General features: G+C 40.9%; 1 protein-coding gene across 2 annotated transcripts in view; it reads left to right on the top strand.

Moving 5' to 3' along the window:
- The first annotated feature begins 2,214 nt into the window (after positions 1-2,214).
- Positions 2,215-17,117, top strand: part of SNX24 (sorting nexin 24) — a 123,062-nt gene continuing 108,159 nt past the window's right edge. The window contains exons 1-2 of one of the 2 annotated variants that reach the window (XM_075600934.1): positions 2,215-2,294; positions 11,993-12,097. In XM_075600934.1, the coding sequence (XP_075457049.1) occupies positions 2,232-2,294; positions 11,993-12,097 (168 nt within the window). In that variant the 5' untranslated portion in view covers positions 2,215-2,231. Of the gene's footprint in view, positions 2,295-11,990; positions 12,098-17,117 lie in introns of those variants that run through there. The other variant, XM_075600941.1, reaches the window with a different exon arrangement.

The following is a 17,117-nucleotide window of genomic DNA, read 5'->3' as shown; positions in this document are numbered from 1 at the left end:
ATGTGTGTGTATATATTTTAGCTAGTCCAGGCGTTGGATTAATTGGGTGGACACCATGTAGATTTCCGAATTGGCTAGTTCGTTAGCCTGGCCTAGCCAACAGAAATGGTGAAACCAGGGGACTGTGTTTACGTAATCATAGCTCCCCTGAGTTTTTCGAACAGCATGTGACTTAGAAAATGCAGGATAGTTTCTTATTTGCATGCTAATATTTGGCCGAACAAAGCTTCCTATTGTTTATCTTGAGCTACTGCGGGTATCTCTTAACCCTATATTGAAAAGGGTGCAGAGAGCCATGGCTCTTTTAAAAAAAGAAAAAAAACAGCTGAATCTCCTTTTTCTGAGTTTTTCTTTTAATGTTTATACTATTACAAAAATTGATTGCAAATCAGTAACTAACGTATTTTTCATAAAATGTGTGTTTTTTGTTTTTACAGTTAGGATTTTAAAGATTTTGCATGACATGAAAAATATACAAAATAATGACTCACATGAGCTGTTTTTGTTTTCTTATAGTTTTTGTCTTGCTTCTCTTTCTGTAGGAGAAGCATGCTGTGTGTATATATAGTACCTCCTCATCTGCTTTTTATACTGACCCAGTGACCTTGGAGTCAGGAATATGTCAGATTCTACTAATTAGTGAGATCTTGAGATCCTACTTCCCCTGGCCCTGTAACCTTCCAGGAGCTGCTGGAATCAGCACATGTTGTCATACATGTCACACAAAGAAAACAAAGCTTTAGCACATTGTGTTTTGTATGTTATAAATGGTAGGATGTGCCCCGGTTGATACTGGAGATGAATATGCAGCATACATGAACCTACCATATAGTGTTTGCATTAATTCCCTTGTAAAACTTTTCTCTTCTGGAATTTAAAGTGCGAGCCATTCAAAGTACTTTGGGTAATAAGAACTTTATGATGGTAAAATAGGGCGAGGAAATATTCTTTGGCCTATTTATATTAACCGTTCTTGATGAGTCTGTAAAGCACGTTGTTCAATGGGAGGGATTCTGAATCCTAGTGTTTTTCAGCGTAGTTACTGCACTCAATTCTATGATGTATATATGCATATCTTTATTTATATAGCACTATCTACATAGCATTTCACAACAGTAATTCACGTGACATAATGGGAATAAGTTCTTCAAACATAAAAGTAACACTAAGTAAAGGAGTCCTTGCCTCGAAGAGCTTACAATCGAAGTGATTTATAAACTAAACTGTATATATTTTTCTCCCACTTTTCATCACGTTTCACTCTACTGTTTGCAATCTAACTACTGGGTACAACAGCGTAATCGACAAAAAATCTGTTTCTTATTTGAAAGCCTCAGTTTAACTTAACGATATCTGTTGGAACTTAAAGTGAAAACTGTTGGGCATGTAATAATACCTGGTCTATTATTTTTAATGTGTGCCTCATAATTTTAACGTGACTTATTATTTTATTTTTTTACCTATTTAAAAGCAAACTCCAAAAAGGATGCAGACTAATTCAGCAGCGTATTCATTACATGCTACTTCTTTAGGAGATAGTTAAGGGATCCTAACTAATGAAAACTGGAGTTAAAAAGGTTTCTTTTTAGAACGTGTACAATAACAACTGCATTTAAGGCAGCAATCTGTGTTGTGTCTTCTTTTGGGAAGGTTGGATGGATTCTTACCTTTATGGCTCCAGGGGAACCACGGAGTGACCTCCCCGCTCCCTGCTGATCTTGTATTCCATAGTCTCTCTCCCTCTCCCCCCTCCCCCTGTCAATATAGCACCGGACCAGTAATTGCAAAAAAATATGGTGGCAAAGGTCAACAACAGTTGCGACGACATGGCCTATTGGTGACCCCACGTCCATATTTGTAGTTTCTTGCAGGAAACTACAAAACATTCAAAGTTAACTTTACCGGGTGTCACTGGTGTAATTTTACATGGGATTGCTGCTTCACAAGGATCATGTGAAAATAATTTTATAATTGCCGAATATTAAAATCTTCAACTAGATGCTTTGGCGGTAGGGTACTGGATTAAGATGAAGAGGTAAAATAGAGGCCACCTGTCTTAATAGTGGAGCATGTACTAGGAGTCCTATTTGATTTACACCTATGAAGCATTTTAGGGTTCACTTAACTCCACAACCGCATACAAACATTTTCATCGTAAACATAAATGAATGACTTCATACTTACCCTTATCCTGTTTATTTATTTTTCAGGTATTTAAAATAGAAGTGTTAATGAATGGAAGAAAACATTTTGTTGAAAAGCGGTATAGTGAATTCCATGCTCTCCATAAAAAGGTAAAGTCTTGAAATTCATTGAAAATATAATGTTTTAAGAGCTCAAATTTTTAGTGTTCTTCCGCTGTCATTATTCTTTTACATTTCAATGTGGGGTAGATTAATTCAACCAATAATGGTTTTAATACTGGTGTTTATAACACATTTCGCGATTTGCATAAGGTAAATATCTATATGCTTTCTTGTTGAGTGTATGGAGTCGAATATATATTTTTATTGTGATGTTAAAATGGTTTGTTTTCGGTACAATTCAAAATCATCCATCTTTACTGCAGTTCTGCGTCTTCGGTTTTCACATGGATCTTCTTCCACTAGGTGCCCACATGCTGACCTTTTTTATTACAGATTTTGCCTATTTTATCATTGTTACCTCTACTTTCTCAACATTTGCAAATTAACCTCAAGCGCATGTCTTGAAACATTCTCATAGTCTTCGTTTTGTTGCTCAATACATTGATGATGTATTTTTCAATCCGTGGTTAATCATCCACTTGGAAGCCTTTTATTTTTTTTAACATATTCCTTTACCTCTTCATGCTCTGCCACAAAATATTTACTTAAGATGACTTTTTACACAGGGGTTGAATCCTACTTTGCCACATGTCCATTTGACCCTGACCAATATACTGTTCCTATTAGATGTCCAAATGTCATTTTTACAAAGATCCTCAATCTTCTCAACTTCAAAGTGGCTCTGCATATTATCCTCCTCCCTTTTTGATTCCAGATATCATACTCCTGAAATGATCTTTTCTTGATAAGATGTGTGATGGGTGTTATACTAGACACAGTAGCACAGGCTTCCTTGAATTTCTTCCCATTTTAGAATAACTCACCCACTTTTCATTTATATATACTAATTCATTTTATGTAAAACAATATACAGGCATACCCCGCTTTAAGTACACTCACTTTAAGTACACTCGCGAGTAAGTACATATCGCCCAATAGGCAAACAGCAGCTCACGCATGCGCCTGTCATCACGTCCTGAACAGCAATACCGGCTCTCTACCTGTACCGAAGCTGTGCGCAAGCGGGGAGACTATAGAGCCTGTTACAAATGCATTATTTACATCAGTTATGCACGTATATAACGATTGCAGTACAGTACAAGCATCGATAAGTGGGAAAAGGCAGTGCTTCACTTTAAGTACATTTTCGCTTTACATACATGCTCCGGTCCCATTGCGTACGTTAATGCGGGGTATGCCTGTACTGTAGTTTTAATTGGTTATCATTGATTATCTCTTGTGGCTCACTTTGCATTTTCCTTTTCATTGGAAGTATGCATTAATAATTGCACAGATCTACACCAAAAATTATCAGCAAGACACAAATACTTGTGCAGAAGTTGGATGCTATTAAAGCCTTAACAATGGAGATCTTTTTGTCACCCACAAAAATATATATTTTGGGAATGATTTCAACATTTAATCATTATTAAAAAAAAATAATAATAATAATTCTCGGCACTCCAACGTAAATATGAATTCTAATCTTTAGGATCAAAAACTGGAAAACATAGCAACAAACCGCTCAACGTTTCTCCCTACACAGAGGTCTTTCTGTGATTCATAGAATAATTTCCACTTCCCTAAATACATTACACAGAAGTGAAACAATTAAAAAGAGATGTCCTTAACCCTTTCACCTCACCATACAAAAAAAAAAAAAAAATGAAACTATCCAATTTCCACTCACATATTCTGAGGGGATTATTACTATTATAGGCTACAGGTAAATGTAGGCTTTTTTCATTAAATAATAAACACTTTTGTATAGATACAGTATATAAATCGGATCTACGCTGATCACACTTGTGTTGGAAAAAGACGTAAAGAAGCAAATGAGAGGGGAGAGAGGTGAGGGGGGGAGAAGAGAGAGTGCAAGGTGAGGGAGAAGAGAGGTGATGGGGGGAGTTAAAACGTGGAGGGGGTAGAGAGAAGAGAGGTGAGGGTAGGGGGGTTGAGGGTTGAGCAGGAGGAAGTGAGGGGGGGAAAGGGATGAGGGGAGAAGTGGGGGTGTTGGGGTATGTGGAGAGGGAGAGGTGGGTGAAGAGGAGATGGGGAAGAGAAGTTGGGGGACAGTGATTTTAACTACAAACTAAATAAAAACCAGATCAAACGTACCTTAGCAGAAGCTATACAAGTGGAAAAAAATATTACTTTGTTGCAAGTAACAAAGTTACTAGTTAGGATCCGCCAGCTTCTGACAGCACTAGCAGCTGTGTGAGAGAGAGAGACTGCATATGCTGCTGTGCTTTGTGATGAGAGGAGCAAAGGTGCAGCTGGAGCTTGGACCAGGAGAGGTATTTACTGTTAGCAGTTTTAAATTTGGCAGTTTTTTTTTATTTCAAATTCTCAGCGCGCTCCCCCTGTATTTCTGAAAGGTGAATTAGCAAGTTGCCAAAAATTCCGGGCATTACTGAATGAATAATGGTCAGAATTCTAAGCCAGCAGAGAGCAGGGATTTCAATAATGCCCGGAATTTTACAGCTATAGCCTATAATTAAACATACATATTGCCCTTCTTATTTGCCTCATGCTACATTTACATATGGCCATATATACAACATCTTTAGATGAACAATTAAAAACAAATATTTAATTTGAAAATGTTTTGTTTTGCTGGAGTCCGGAAACTAATTTTGCTTTTGCACAAATTGGTATTGTTTACAGGAACCACACTTGAAACATTGATTTGGCTTTACAGATAACGTCTTTATTAACTCGGGAGTGGATGACAAAACTCCCATTTTATTTCTTTGTAAAAACGAATGTACACCTTATGTATCTGGTTGTACTTTCCTGTACCTATTCGGTATGTAACTCTGTTAATGTAATGTACATAACTCCTGTATCCCCTTTGTACCGCACTCTTGGATATGTTGGCGCCTTACATATAAACGTGGATAATGATAATCTGAAGCACAAAACTAGGTGCTAAAAACCTACTACCAGGGATAACACCCCGACAGCACAGCTTTAAAAATTCTTCGTCAGAAATGGTTCATTTTAAAACGTGATCCAGTTTTGATGAAAATCATTCCTAGAATACAATAGATCATTTTCAGGTGAAATAAGAGGTAATGTTGGGGGATGTTAGCGTGGAGTTTGGTCCAGCTGCACAGCTGTTCCCAATAGGGTTGGTGGTGGATGCATGGAGATTAGGGGTATGCCAGATAGGCTTCTTTGAAGAGGGGGTGTAGCAGGGGAGATGTCTTGTAGCCGGAGTGGGAAGAGGTAATAAGGCAGGAGGAAAGGCGGATGTTATGGGCAGAGCGTAGGGGGCATTTAGGGATATATTTTGGGATGAGGGCTGAGTTTTAAGGGAGGACAGCGTTGTTGAGAACTTTGTAAAACACATTTATAATTTTGATTATAGAAGACATGGGATGACTGTGTAGGGATTTACGTAATGGAGCAGCAGAAGTGGAATGGTGAGTGAGATAGATGAGTCTAGCAGTTGCATTTTGGAGGGATTGGAGTTGGAACAGTCACATAAGGGGAATGCTACCTAGGAGAAGGTTGCAGTCGTCAAGGTGGGACAAGATGAGTGAGTGAATTACGGTTTTAGTTGCACCATGAGTGAGAAAATGGCATACTGTATGCGAGCGATATTTTGGAGGTGGAGATGGAAAGATTTGGTGGGGTAGTGAATGAGGCATAAAGGTACTGGGTGGCGGAGTCTAAGACAACCACTAGGCAGCAGGCTTGGGTTGTTGAGATTGTGGTATTGTTGAGAATTAGGAAGAGTTTGGGTGAAGGAGGGGCAGTGGAATAGGAAAAGAGTATTATTTCTGTTTTTGACATTTTAAGCTTCAGGTAATGGCGGGACCTCCAAGGGGAGATTGTGGAGACAAAGTTGGTGACACGGGACAAGAGAGGGGGATAAGTCAGGGGAGGAGAGGTAAATTTGGATATCATCGTATAGAGATAATACTGAAAGCGGAGAGGTTGTATTAGTTCACCAAGAGAAGCGGTGCAGAGTGAGAATAGCAGTGGACTCAGAACTGAGCCTTGTGTGACTCTAATGGAGTGGAGATTGTCCAGAAGAAGGGGGTTATCAACAGTGATGAAGGCAGCAGAGCGATTGGGGAAAATTAGGAAGGAGAAGTTATCCTTACACTTAGCTGTGAGTAGGTCATTGGCCACTTTTTGTTAGTGCTGTCTCATTGGAGTGTAGAGGACGTAAACCAGATTTCAGTCATGCAGGGATTTGGAAAGGTGAAATCGAGTCAAGCGGCTCAAATAGCCTGAAGGCAAAGCAGGGAAGAGTGATAGGGCAGCAGCTAGAGAGTTAGGCCTGGGTCCTGCTGCGTCCGACCACGTGCGCGCTACTCGCCATCTCCTGATATTCTCCCGAGCCGGTCCCAGTCCCTCCTCACTGCCAGGCTCACTACACGCTGTGATGCGTCAGCCAGCAGGGGATGCAACAGGAATGTGTTCCCTTGCGGTGACGCGTCACATGGTTCGCGAAGGAGCCAATCACAGACTAGCTCCCATCAACAAATAACAACACGTGTGTCTGTGTGTGAACAAATGGGCATTGCACCTTTAACAAATGCAGTCTGTATATACTGTGGAAAATGTTACATGGCAGATTGCACTTATAGAAATAATAAATTTAAGTAGCGTTTCTCGCATTTTACCCCGCCCCCACGTTTTGGCCATGCCCCCACCAAAACAAAACAAAAACAAAAGGCCTGACATGTTTCGTCCTACGATGACCCCAGAAGAAGTCGTAGGACAAAACATGTTGGGCCTTTTGTGCATCTGAGGCCACCGTACCAACTCTGAAGATCCAGAGAGGAACCTTATTGGCTGAGGCAGCTGTGACGCATGAGGCTGACAGAGGAGCCCCCGGACGTGAGTGAGAGCCGTGGACCGGGTTGAGCATGCAGAACCCAAGCAGCTGATCTGGGAGAGGTGGTTGAAGTGCGTCCAAAGTCACTTCATGCTTTTAACCAGCGGGGAGATTGTGAGTGTTTCCCTACCCCCTCTGTGTTGTATGTGATTCACGTAAAGTGTTAATGCACAATTGTCCTTGCATTTGTGTTTCCTTCTGCATATAAGGTCTGGAAGGAGTCCCTACACCAGAAGATTCTATGGTCTATGGGAGAGCAGTACTGTGTGGTATCAGTGTTTAGTTAATCACTGGGGATATTGGCACTTTTGTATTGCACATTTCAATCTGCGCCAGGAACACTTGTTGGTTTGGATTGGTGTTTTTTGGCGGTTTGGGAGACAGCTGGTGTTCAGGCAGCATTTTGAAATCATTATTTTATATCACTTATTTGTTGCGCTTTATTTGTTGTTTACCTAATTTTAAGACCTGCTAAGGATTGTTATTATGTCCTGATATGTAAAACCATAGAATTCAAAGAGGGTGTACTTTCTTTTTCACACAACTGGACATATACACACACACACATTTAATAATAAATATAATCTTTATTTATACACGCAGCAGTATACTGTTACATGAATGGAGACAAAAACAAGTGGTGTTATAGGGCCAAAGAGTAGACAAGATTTATAATCACTGGTTGAAGAATTGTCCATGGAGTATTCATATCTTGTAAGTAGCTTGGTCCTACAGGATACCTGTATTGTTTCAGGGTTGCCTCTCCATGGAGTGCAATTCATCACTCACCCACATGGCTTGTCATGGACTGCAGCAGCTGTGATGGCCTCTTGAAAACTTGATTCATTTATTAAGTGAAGGAAAGCGTTGTATCGTCACAACAATAACAAAGAAAAACGTTATGCTGCTGGAGTGGCTCAAAATACACTACAAAACTAAGATTTAGGCCCTTACTCTGAAACGTGTGATAAGCGCAGATGATGTGCTATCGCATGAAAGCCCCATTGACTTTAATGGAATTTTTCTTGCCATAGCACGTTATCTGCATTTATCACACTTTACAGATTAAGCCTAAATCTACTCGCCACTGGGTTGAATCGCCATAAGATACGGAACATGTGAGGTAACCATGATTTTATAGGAAACACTCCCATATACCATCTTTAGATTAAAACAACAGTCTTTATAAAAACATGGGGGAACAAGAAATACAAATAGTGTCAATTATTCAGCAACATTGTATTTTTCTTTCTTTAAAAAGCACCATATTTTAAAGCCGTAGATAACTGGGATGGTACCAAATGTCATCAATTTTGACATGCCAAAGTGAGAGCTCTTCATAACTGCTCTTACGTACAGATGTAACTAAACTAGCGCTTTTCGGTGCTGCTGCCACCCGCGGCACGAGGATTAACGCTGTTGCTAAGGTTGCCAGGTGGCTTCTCCGAAAATACTGGACACAATGGTGAAAAATGTGACGTGCTCAAAATTGGTGGGTAGGTATGTTATTTATAAATGAGGTGACCGTTATGTTCTTTTACATTTCACTACCAGTTTGCACCAATTTCCACCATTTCATATTCTATTTCGTTAAAAACATTCTGGCGAGGGGTTTTGGGATTGAGTGCCCTCTCAGCATTATTTTTACGAAATAGAATATGACGTGGTGCAAACTTGGAGTGAAATTTTTAAAAGAATTACGGAACTGTTGGATCATTTATAAATAACATACCTGCAGCCATACTGTACATGGCCAGCAATAGTGATCTTAATGCTCCTCTCACACTAGTTCCAAGATTGTTCCAACCCCCTCATCCTCTCTCCTCATCCTCCCTGAAATTCCCCTCATCCTGTCACCCTCCCTCCACTCATCCCCCCTCATCCTCTCTCCCCCTCATCCTCACACCACCATCCTCCTCCTCATCTCACACCACCCTCCTCCTTATCCTCATCTCACACAACCACCCTCCTCATCCTCATCTCACACCACCATACTCATCATTCTCCTCATCCTCACCCACCATCACCAGCACCCTCCTCCTCATCCTATCCCACTAGCACCCTCCTCCTCATCCTATCCCACCAGCACCCTTCACCTCCTCATCATCTCTTCATCCCCCATCATTATCATCATCTCTTCACCCCCATCATTATCATCTCCTCATCCTTTCACCCCCATCATAATCTCCTCATCCCCCCCTCCATCATCATCTCCTCATCCCCCCTCCTTCATCTCCATCATCTCCTCTGACTGATATAATCTCCGCTCTAACCTGCTCTCTTAGCTGTGCATCTCACTTCGGCCGCCCTACTCAGCACTCATGTGTTGCACTCTGCACTCACCACCTCACTTGCACTTCCCGCCGCCGCCGCACACACGCTTCCCGCCGCGCACACGGTCTACAGAGAGGTAATATCAGACACATACATTGTCCGTTATTACCTCCTAATCTTTTCGCGGACACCAGGGCAAAATACCGGCCTGTCCGGTTCAAAACCGAACACCTGGTACTGTGTGGTGTCCCGTTCTGAAGCATGAACCCCTCACAGACACTGTGACACTGTCTCCAGTGCCACATAATTTTTGTTTCTTTGACCGTGTGCTAGAGACAGTTAAAAACACATATGCACATAACCCCTTTCAAGCTCAGAACACCATCTATCTTTGTCAATAGGAGAGCTACTGGGTTTGGGACTGTGACAGGGTGAATGAACGTCACCAGCCATATACCTGGCAAACATATGTCTAAGTTTGCAGTGCAGCAGTGACGAGGTTAACTTTCAGTGGAGAAGGACTGCTTAATTAGTCTGACCCCAGCTGCATAATCAAGGTGTTTAAAACCCTCAAGCTACACACATGTAAGCTAGCTGGTCAGGAGACCGGACTGAAAATACTGAAGAGATTACTGCTATAAGGTCTGTGTTGCAAAGTACATATGTGATGAACTGTCTGTGTCTTGCATGCAAAAGAGAAGCTGCCTTGTTTTCTAAGCTGAAGAGAAGCTATTTTGTTTTGTCTGCTAAAGAGAAGCTATTTTGTTTTGTCTGCTGAAAATAAGCTATTTTGTTTTGTCTGCTAAAAAGAAGCTATTTTGTTTTGTCTGCTGAAGAAGAAGCTATTTTCTTTTTGTCTGCTGATGAGAAGCTGTTTTGTTTTTGTGTGCTGTATGTTTTAATAAATAAGCCTTATCAAGGGAACCCGCGTGTGTGGTTGCATATATCCTGCAACAGGGACCGAATGTGTGTATATATAACAAAAGACAAGACGCCCCAGTGAATATCTAATATGACAAATTTGTAATATGACTAATACATTATATTTGTGATATTGGATGTAACATTGGGGCTTTTTATCTTTTTTTTTTTTTTTTTAGCTGAAACCCATACAAATGTATTTTTTCGATCTGACCTTGATGATATCATAAAACTGCAAACCTACAATACAAGTAACAAATGAACCCCTTCAATGCTGCCATTTGGTGCTAGTCACTAGAGCACGGAGGTGTTTAAGATGCCCTTCCACAAACTTTGTAACTTGTAGTCAGAAGGACTTGCTATGTGAATGTTGCGTTTCCTACAGTGACATGTCAGAAATGAAATGTAAATTGTGAAAGCCCAATGGGTAGGCTTGTCGGCTTTCATTTTAGTGGTTATCTCTTCGCTTTTTCTAGAGAAGAGAAGATTGTCTGATCTGTTGCAGTCTTTTTCAGATAGGACTACCGTATGTATTTTTTAAATAGGTTTTGTCGGCTTTCCCCGTTATATAGTAGAAGAGGTTCATCTCGGAAAGCAGTGGCAGAGTCTTTTTCTGTGTCATTTTTACAGTTCACTCCTTGTGACATATATTTTGGGTAAGAAGAAGTGGAAAGGGGGTTTTATATTTGCAGCAAAAATCTGTGAAAAATGGTGTTACTCAAATGTGATGCAACTTGACGCAGATATTTGACGTTTGTGCCTGTACTTGATTCTTTGTATCGATTTCTTAAATACAATTACCTCAACACTTGCTGTTACTGTATATACCAAACATCCTTGTATTGTTATTCATTAGGGCAGTTTAACACTAAAACACATTGTCATTTTATCTTCACTTCTATTTATTATTACTGCAGATGCAGGTTGTCATTTTTAAATAACACACTATGGGGCCTATGCAGAGAGCAGCGCTATTTCGAAATTCGCCATTTTTTGGAGAAAATCGCGCAGAAAACAGCAGAAAATGGCGAGTTCCGAAAAACGCGCCAATTTTTCTTTTCTATTTGTAAAACTCGCCTCGCGGCTGGCGAGAACCTTAATCTCGCCAGTTTTAAAAATATCCTAATGCAGAGAGGCGCGAACGGCATCTAGCGGCTGTTCGCGCCAATAAAATGGCGCGATTGTCTCCTTTTTGCCTCGCCAGAAAAAATTGGCAAGAAGCTGCCGCTCGCGGCCATTGCAAAGGGAAAAAAAAGGCGCAAATTTGTTTTTACACGTTTCTGAAGCGCGCATCTCGCCAATTTAAACTCGCCACACGCATCCATGTTAAACATAGCAGAATTCGCACTTTTCTGCATATGGAGAATAAAACTCTCCAAAAAAGCTACTTTTTAATAAATTCGCCAATTTTAAAATTCGCCAATTTTAAAATTCGCTGCTCTCTTCATAGGCCCCTATACCTTTATAGATAATTTGACTTGAAATGCACATAACCTGGGTGATAGCCTGTTTAAATGTGCCACATTGAGCTAAACACACTAGGTGGTTTTCTGGCGTTTTACTTCTAGCCTTTGCCGATGATACAAATGGTGTAAGGTTGTAAAAAATGGACACATTGGTTCTTTCCATTTTGCAGCTGAAAAAAAGTATTAAAACACCCGAGATCCCCTCAAAACATGTAAGAAACTGGATCCCTAAGGTGTTGGAGCAGCGGCGGCAAGGCCTGGAGTATTACTTGCAGGTAAGATTTCTTTTGACTAAATTATTCCTCAGATTTTTCAACTGTTGCAGTTGTCTGATACCTTTTGGAGATAACAACGCAAAGGAAACCAAGGTTTGTAAGACAAAGCTAATTTCACACATGGATGCAAGTTTAAGTGTGGCTTAAATATGTATGTTAGCTAGGGATAAAATGTTAATTGTGAAATTCCACCATATTGACTATATATATATATATATATATATATATATATATATATATATATATATATATATATATATATATATATATATATATATATATACACATACATACATACAGTGGTTGACAAATCACCAAAAAATCTACTCGCCAAACGTATGCTGCTTGGGCCAATAGGAGCTCGCCACGATGTTAAATCCACTCGCCCGGGGCGAGCAAATGTATAGGTTTGTCGAACACTATATATATATATTATACATACACACATACAGTATATTGATGCCCAGACCACGTTGCAGTCTCTTTTTGTCCAAATTTAAGGACGGAAACACTGTATAAAGTTTAACTGCAGGGGTTTTATTTACAGGGTTAAATCATATACCAGGCCCACCACCCTTTAAAATCAAGACAACACATAAAAATACCTCCTATTCCCTTTAGGGAAAGCTAACTACACCATAGCTTTCGCCCTCGATAACTGCATGGCCAGCTAAGCTGGTTCCCAAGCCATAACATGCCCTGGCATATGCAACCATGTAACACAGTCTCTGCATACAACAATAATGTGTTTTTGCTTATCTGTCAGACCTTTGGAGCCAATATCCCTGGATCAGCACGGTCTCTCCTCCTTTCTTCCTTGGGGAACTCAGCCTCACTTGAGCCCAGAGAAACTCCTCTGTAGGTCCTCTGTAACCAGTTTCCGCAGCTGGGGAGCACTTCTATCTCTCCCCCCCCCCCCCCTGCCCCTTCTCTGGGGAAAACAGTCTCTCAGCATAGCAGCTTCAGTCTGTCTTTTAAACCACTTCCTCGTTCACTCAAGGAGTCTGATTAAATCCATTAGTTAAATAGATAAGTTAGATAGTTAAGATAAGTTAAGTTAAGATAGTTAAATAGATTCCCAACAAGCTCTGAGAAACCCCAACCATTATATATATATTATATATATATATATATATATATATATATATATATATATATATATATATATATACACATATATATACACACACACACATATATATATATATATATATATATATATATATATACATATACGTGTCAAAAGGAGTGCTAGTGGGCGTGGCTAAATGTATACATCAATAAACAAAAATGCTCAAAGCTACTTCCAATGTGACAAAAATACACAGTGCAATACCTATATATCTCTTGTAAAAAGGGTCATTTAGTTTAACCCTTTGGCCAAAGCGTCTTAAGCCTGCTGCCACTTACAAGGCGTGACCGTAGCAGGTCCTAACACTCACCTGGGTTAAAATTCTTATTTACCTGTATAATTACAGGAAGAATGATCACAGTGAGTACAATATTCCTTTACATTTAATGGTACACTAAACCTGTAAATAATATATTCAAATTGCATAATTTAGACAATAACAAATAAAAGCCTACATTACATTTTTAAATTGATGAGCCATTCTGCATTGCATCATGGATTTGTATTTCCCTCTGTACCTCTTCACCGCCCCCCTCCCTTACCCACAGTTCCATTTGTTGTTTTTGTTATAGGTCCTAATCTTCTCTAAGGATAGCAGGCATTCAATGTTTTATTCTTTACCCCCCTCATCGCTTTCTGGGCCTATCCCGTACCAGACATCTTGGTGAATACCATGACGTTTGGCCAAACGCCCGCATCACAACCTCTTTGTCTCTGTCTGGTAAAATTTTAATTAAAGGATCCTATTTTTTAAATAGTGTTTCCGTCTTTTGCTCTGTTATTGGTATAAAGTTCCATTTGATCCAACGGGATTGATTGTGTTAAATATTTGTTTAGCATCTCCATGTTAGGGGGAATATTCTTTACCCATAGTAACATTATGGTTTTTCTGGTCGCCAATAATGTAATTTCTACGAATGTAGGTATTCTCGCCTCGTTATTTATGATCTTTAATTCCTCCTAGTTGTCAAATATCAAGGAAACTGGTTCTTTAAGTCCAGTTACTTTGACATTCTGCTGTATATAATCCAGCACTTGGTCCCAAAAATGTGCAATCTTGGGGCAGTCCCATAAGCAATGTTTTAGGTCTACTTTAGGTTGTTGGCACTTTTGACATCTATTCCTGAATTTCTCTGTATTTTTGTAACTTATGTTAAAAGCACAATATGCCCTGTGTGTCAGTTTTAGTTGCATCTCGCCTTGATTCTGATATGATACATTTTCTTGTTCTATCTAATTCAGTAAGTGTTACATCTAATTCCGTTATTTCCTTGAAATCTTTGTTCCAGGTGTAGTGGTGTTTCCCCCACCCTGTGTTTCCCCGGCTGCCAGGTGTACAGTGGTGATAAGTACCTGTTGACTCACAGTAGATCTGTAATTCTGCTGATGTTGTTTGGGAAACAGGACAGGCTTTAGTGGTGACAGCTGTTTCTTTCTCAATTTGGTGTCAGCGCCTCCATCTACCGCAGGCTCCAGGAGTTCTGGAAGCTGTCCCTGCAGAAGAACTCTCTCCTACTCCCCCAGACAGACTACACGCCCAGGCAGAAGTATATTTTCATAAACAGGAACACTTTATGCTCAGCAGCATACAATGGATACACAGCTTAATCTCCACCCTGGTCTCCAGCCTCCGGATGGTCCCTGGACTCGCACCCCCAGCCATGGGCACCAAGGGTGGTCCTAACTCTTCCTCTACTCCCTAGTGGAGCAGAGGGTAAGATTCTCACTCCCACTCCCCAAGGGGAAGAGATAGTAGGTGCCCGAGCCCTGCACACCTCTCTCGTGAGACCAGCCTCTCTCATGGGAGAGACAATTGAAACAATTTGGAGATGCAGCCCCTTAAGTACCGATGGGGAGTGTCCAAGGTTTGAGCCCCTTATTTGGCAGAACACAGGCCTTAGCCCACCTCCGCCCTTGTCACTCAATGAAGCTGCTTGCTGGTGGGGAAAACCCTGGATTGGTCCTAACACTGCCTACACTGATACCAGGACTTGCATGTCAGGCAGGGTAGATTAGTAGCCAAGCCAGACATGGCTACACAGGCCACAAACACCTTTTGCAAAATAGTCTCATGATTTTTGTCTCTTACTAAATTGTATATATCTGATATAGTATATCTGTCTTCTCTGGAAAGACTAAAAAAAGGAAGTATTGTAAAATAATATATTTGATAATTACTTTATAGTTCTCCAGTGATTTACAATAATGTGTCACCTGTGGATACGAATAATCATGTGAGCTAGCCATCTCTGTCTTTTCCTTTCTCCTGGTCTTCCTTTAGCAAATGTCCTATACACCTTAAGCCCTTGCCTTCCCACTATTAAAAGGATGCCTGATTTTGGCCTGGGAGGTAGTTTGCATTTCCCTTAATAGGCAGACATTTTGAGATTGGTGTATGATCTCATATTATACCGTATTGTTTTACATGCTGCACAAGTGTCTCTTACCAATGTATTATCTTTGATCTCTCGTGGCAACGCTCCCCATTTTGTATGTAGAATATCTCTTATATTCATAGGCCATACCTGCTGCTGCAGGTATCATCTCTAAATTTGAGTGGAAACTTTTCTCCAATATCCAATCTCCCGCATACCTTTGTAATACACGCTAAAGTGTACTTTCTGATATCAGGGATATTTAGTCCCCCCGATTCTCTGCAGCGTTGTCATTTTTATAATGCTGTTCTGGGTTGCCCTCCTCTCCAAATACACCTAGTAAATGCTCTATTCAATTCTTTGGTGTCCGTATGCTTTATTAGTAGTGGTAACATTTGTAAGGGGTAGATAATTCTGGCAACGCTAACCATTTGGATCAGTTGGTTTCTCCCTGACAGGTTCAGAGGGAGGTTCTGCCACACTTCCAGTTCCTTAATTACCTGTTTTTTGTCGAATGCATTGGCAAACACTTGGTAAAAAACTGGAAGGCATGACGAGGAAGTCTCTGTAGGTAGCCGAACCTCGGAGATGGGGCAAGACACCGGAAGACGAGATCCATGGCAATGTTGTCCCCAGGCTGTTACTCGATCATAGGGCTGTGGTGCCGCAACCAGGGGAGTCCTGGGACCACTGGAGTCGAGCGAGAGCAAATGACATAGAATGAAAGTGTCTCCTTGTGAAGTGCCCCATCCGAAACCAGCAAAGGATTAGTCTCGAGAGTGATGGTCCCAGGTATCAGAGGTCTTCCATCAATGGCCACTACCGCTAACGGGATATCCCTAGTATGGAGAGGAATAGAGTGGAGTTCCGAAAATGTGTGGTCAATGAAATTCCCTGCGGCTCTTGAATCCACAAAAGCCTGAGTGGAGATGGAGGCTGGTTTCCAGGAGAGTGAAATTGGCAAGAGGAGCCTTGAAGGTTGTGATGGAGAAGGAATAGAATAAAAGCCCAGAGCATATTCCTCTATCTTCACTGGGCACTGGGGTTTCCTGATTTAGGACAATTTTGGGCAAGGTGACCTTTCAGCCCTGAGTACAGGCACAGCCCCCTGACACATCTCCTAGTTCTCTCTTGCTCAGGTAATTTGGTATCACCTAATTGCATCGGGTCCTCATCTGGGAGAGTAGCTGTAAGAGGAGTATTGAATTGCCCTTCTTGTGCTGAATAGTAAAGTCAAATCCCTGCAGGGCAAGGCTCCAGCGAAGCAATTTTTTGTTCTCTACCGACACCCTCTGTAACCACCTGAGGAAATTGTGATCAGTGATCATGGTGAAACTGTACCATACAGGTAGGGCTGAAGTTTCTTCAGTGCCCACACAATGGCGAGGCACGCCTTCTCAATGGTGGCATAAGCCCGCTACCGAGGCAACAGCTTATGACTCAGGTAGACGATCGGGTGTTCTCCCCCTTTCTCCCCCGTCCTCGCCTACCTGGCTCAGTCCAGCACCGACAC

Source organism: Ascaphus truei, chromosome 1 (assembly GCF_040206685.1).
Source record: "Ascaphus truei isolate aAscTru1 chromosome 1, aAscTru1.hap1, whole genome shotgun sequence".
Taxonomy (NCBI): Eukaryota; Metazoa; Chordata; class Amphibia; order Anura; family Ascaphidae; genus Ascaphus; species Ascaphus truei.
This window is presented reverse-complemented; position numbering and strand designations above follow the sequence as displayed.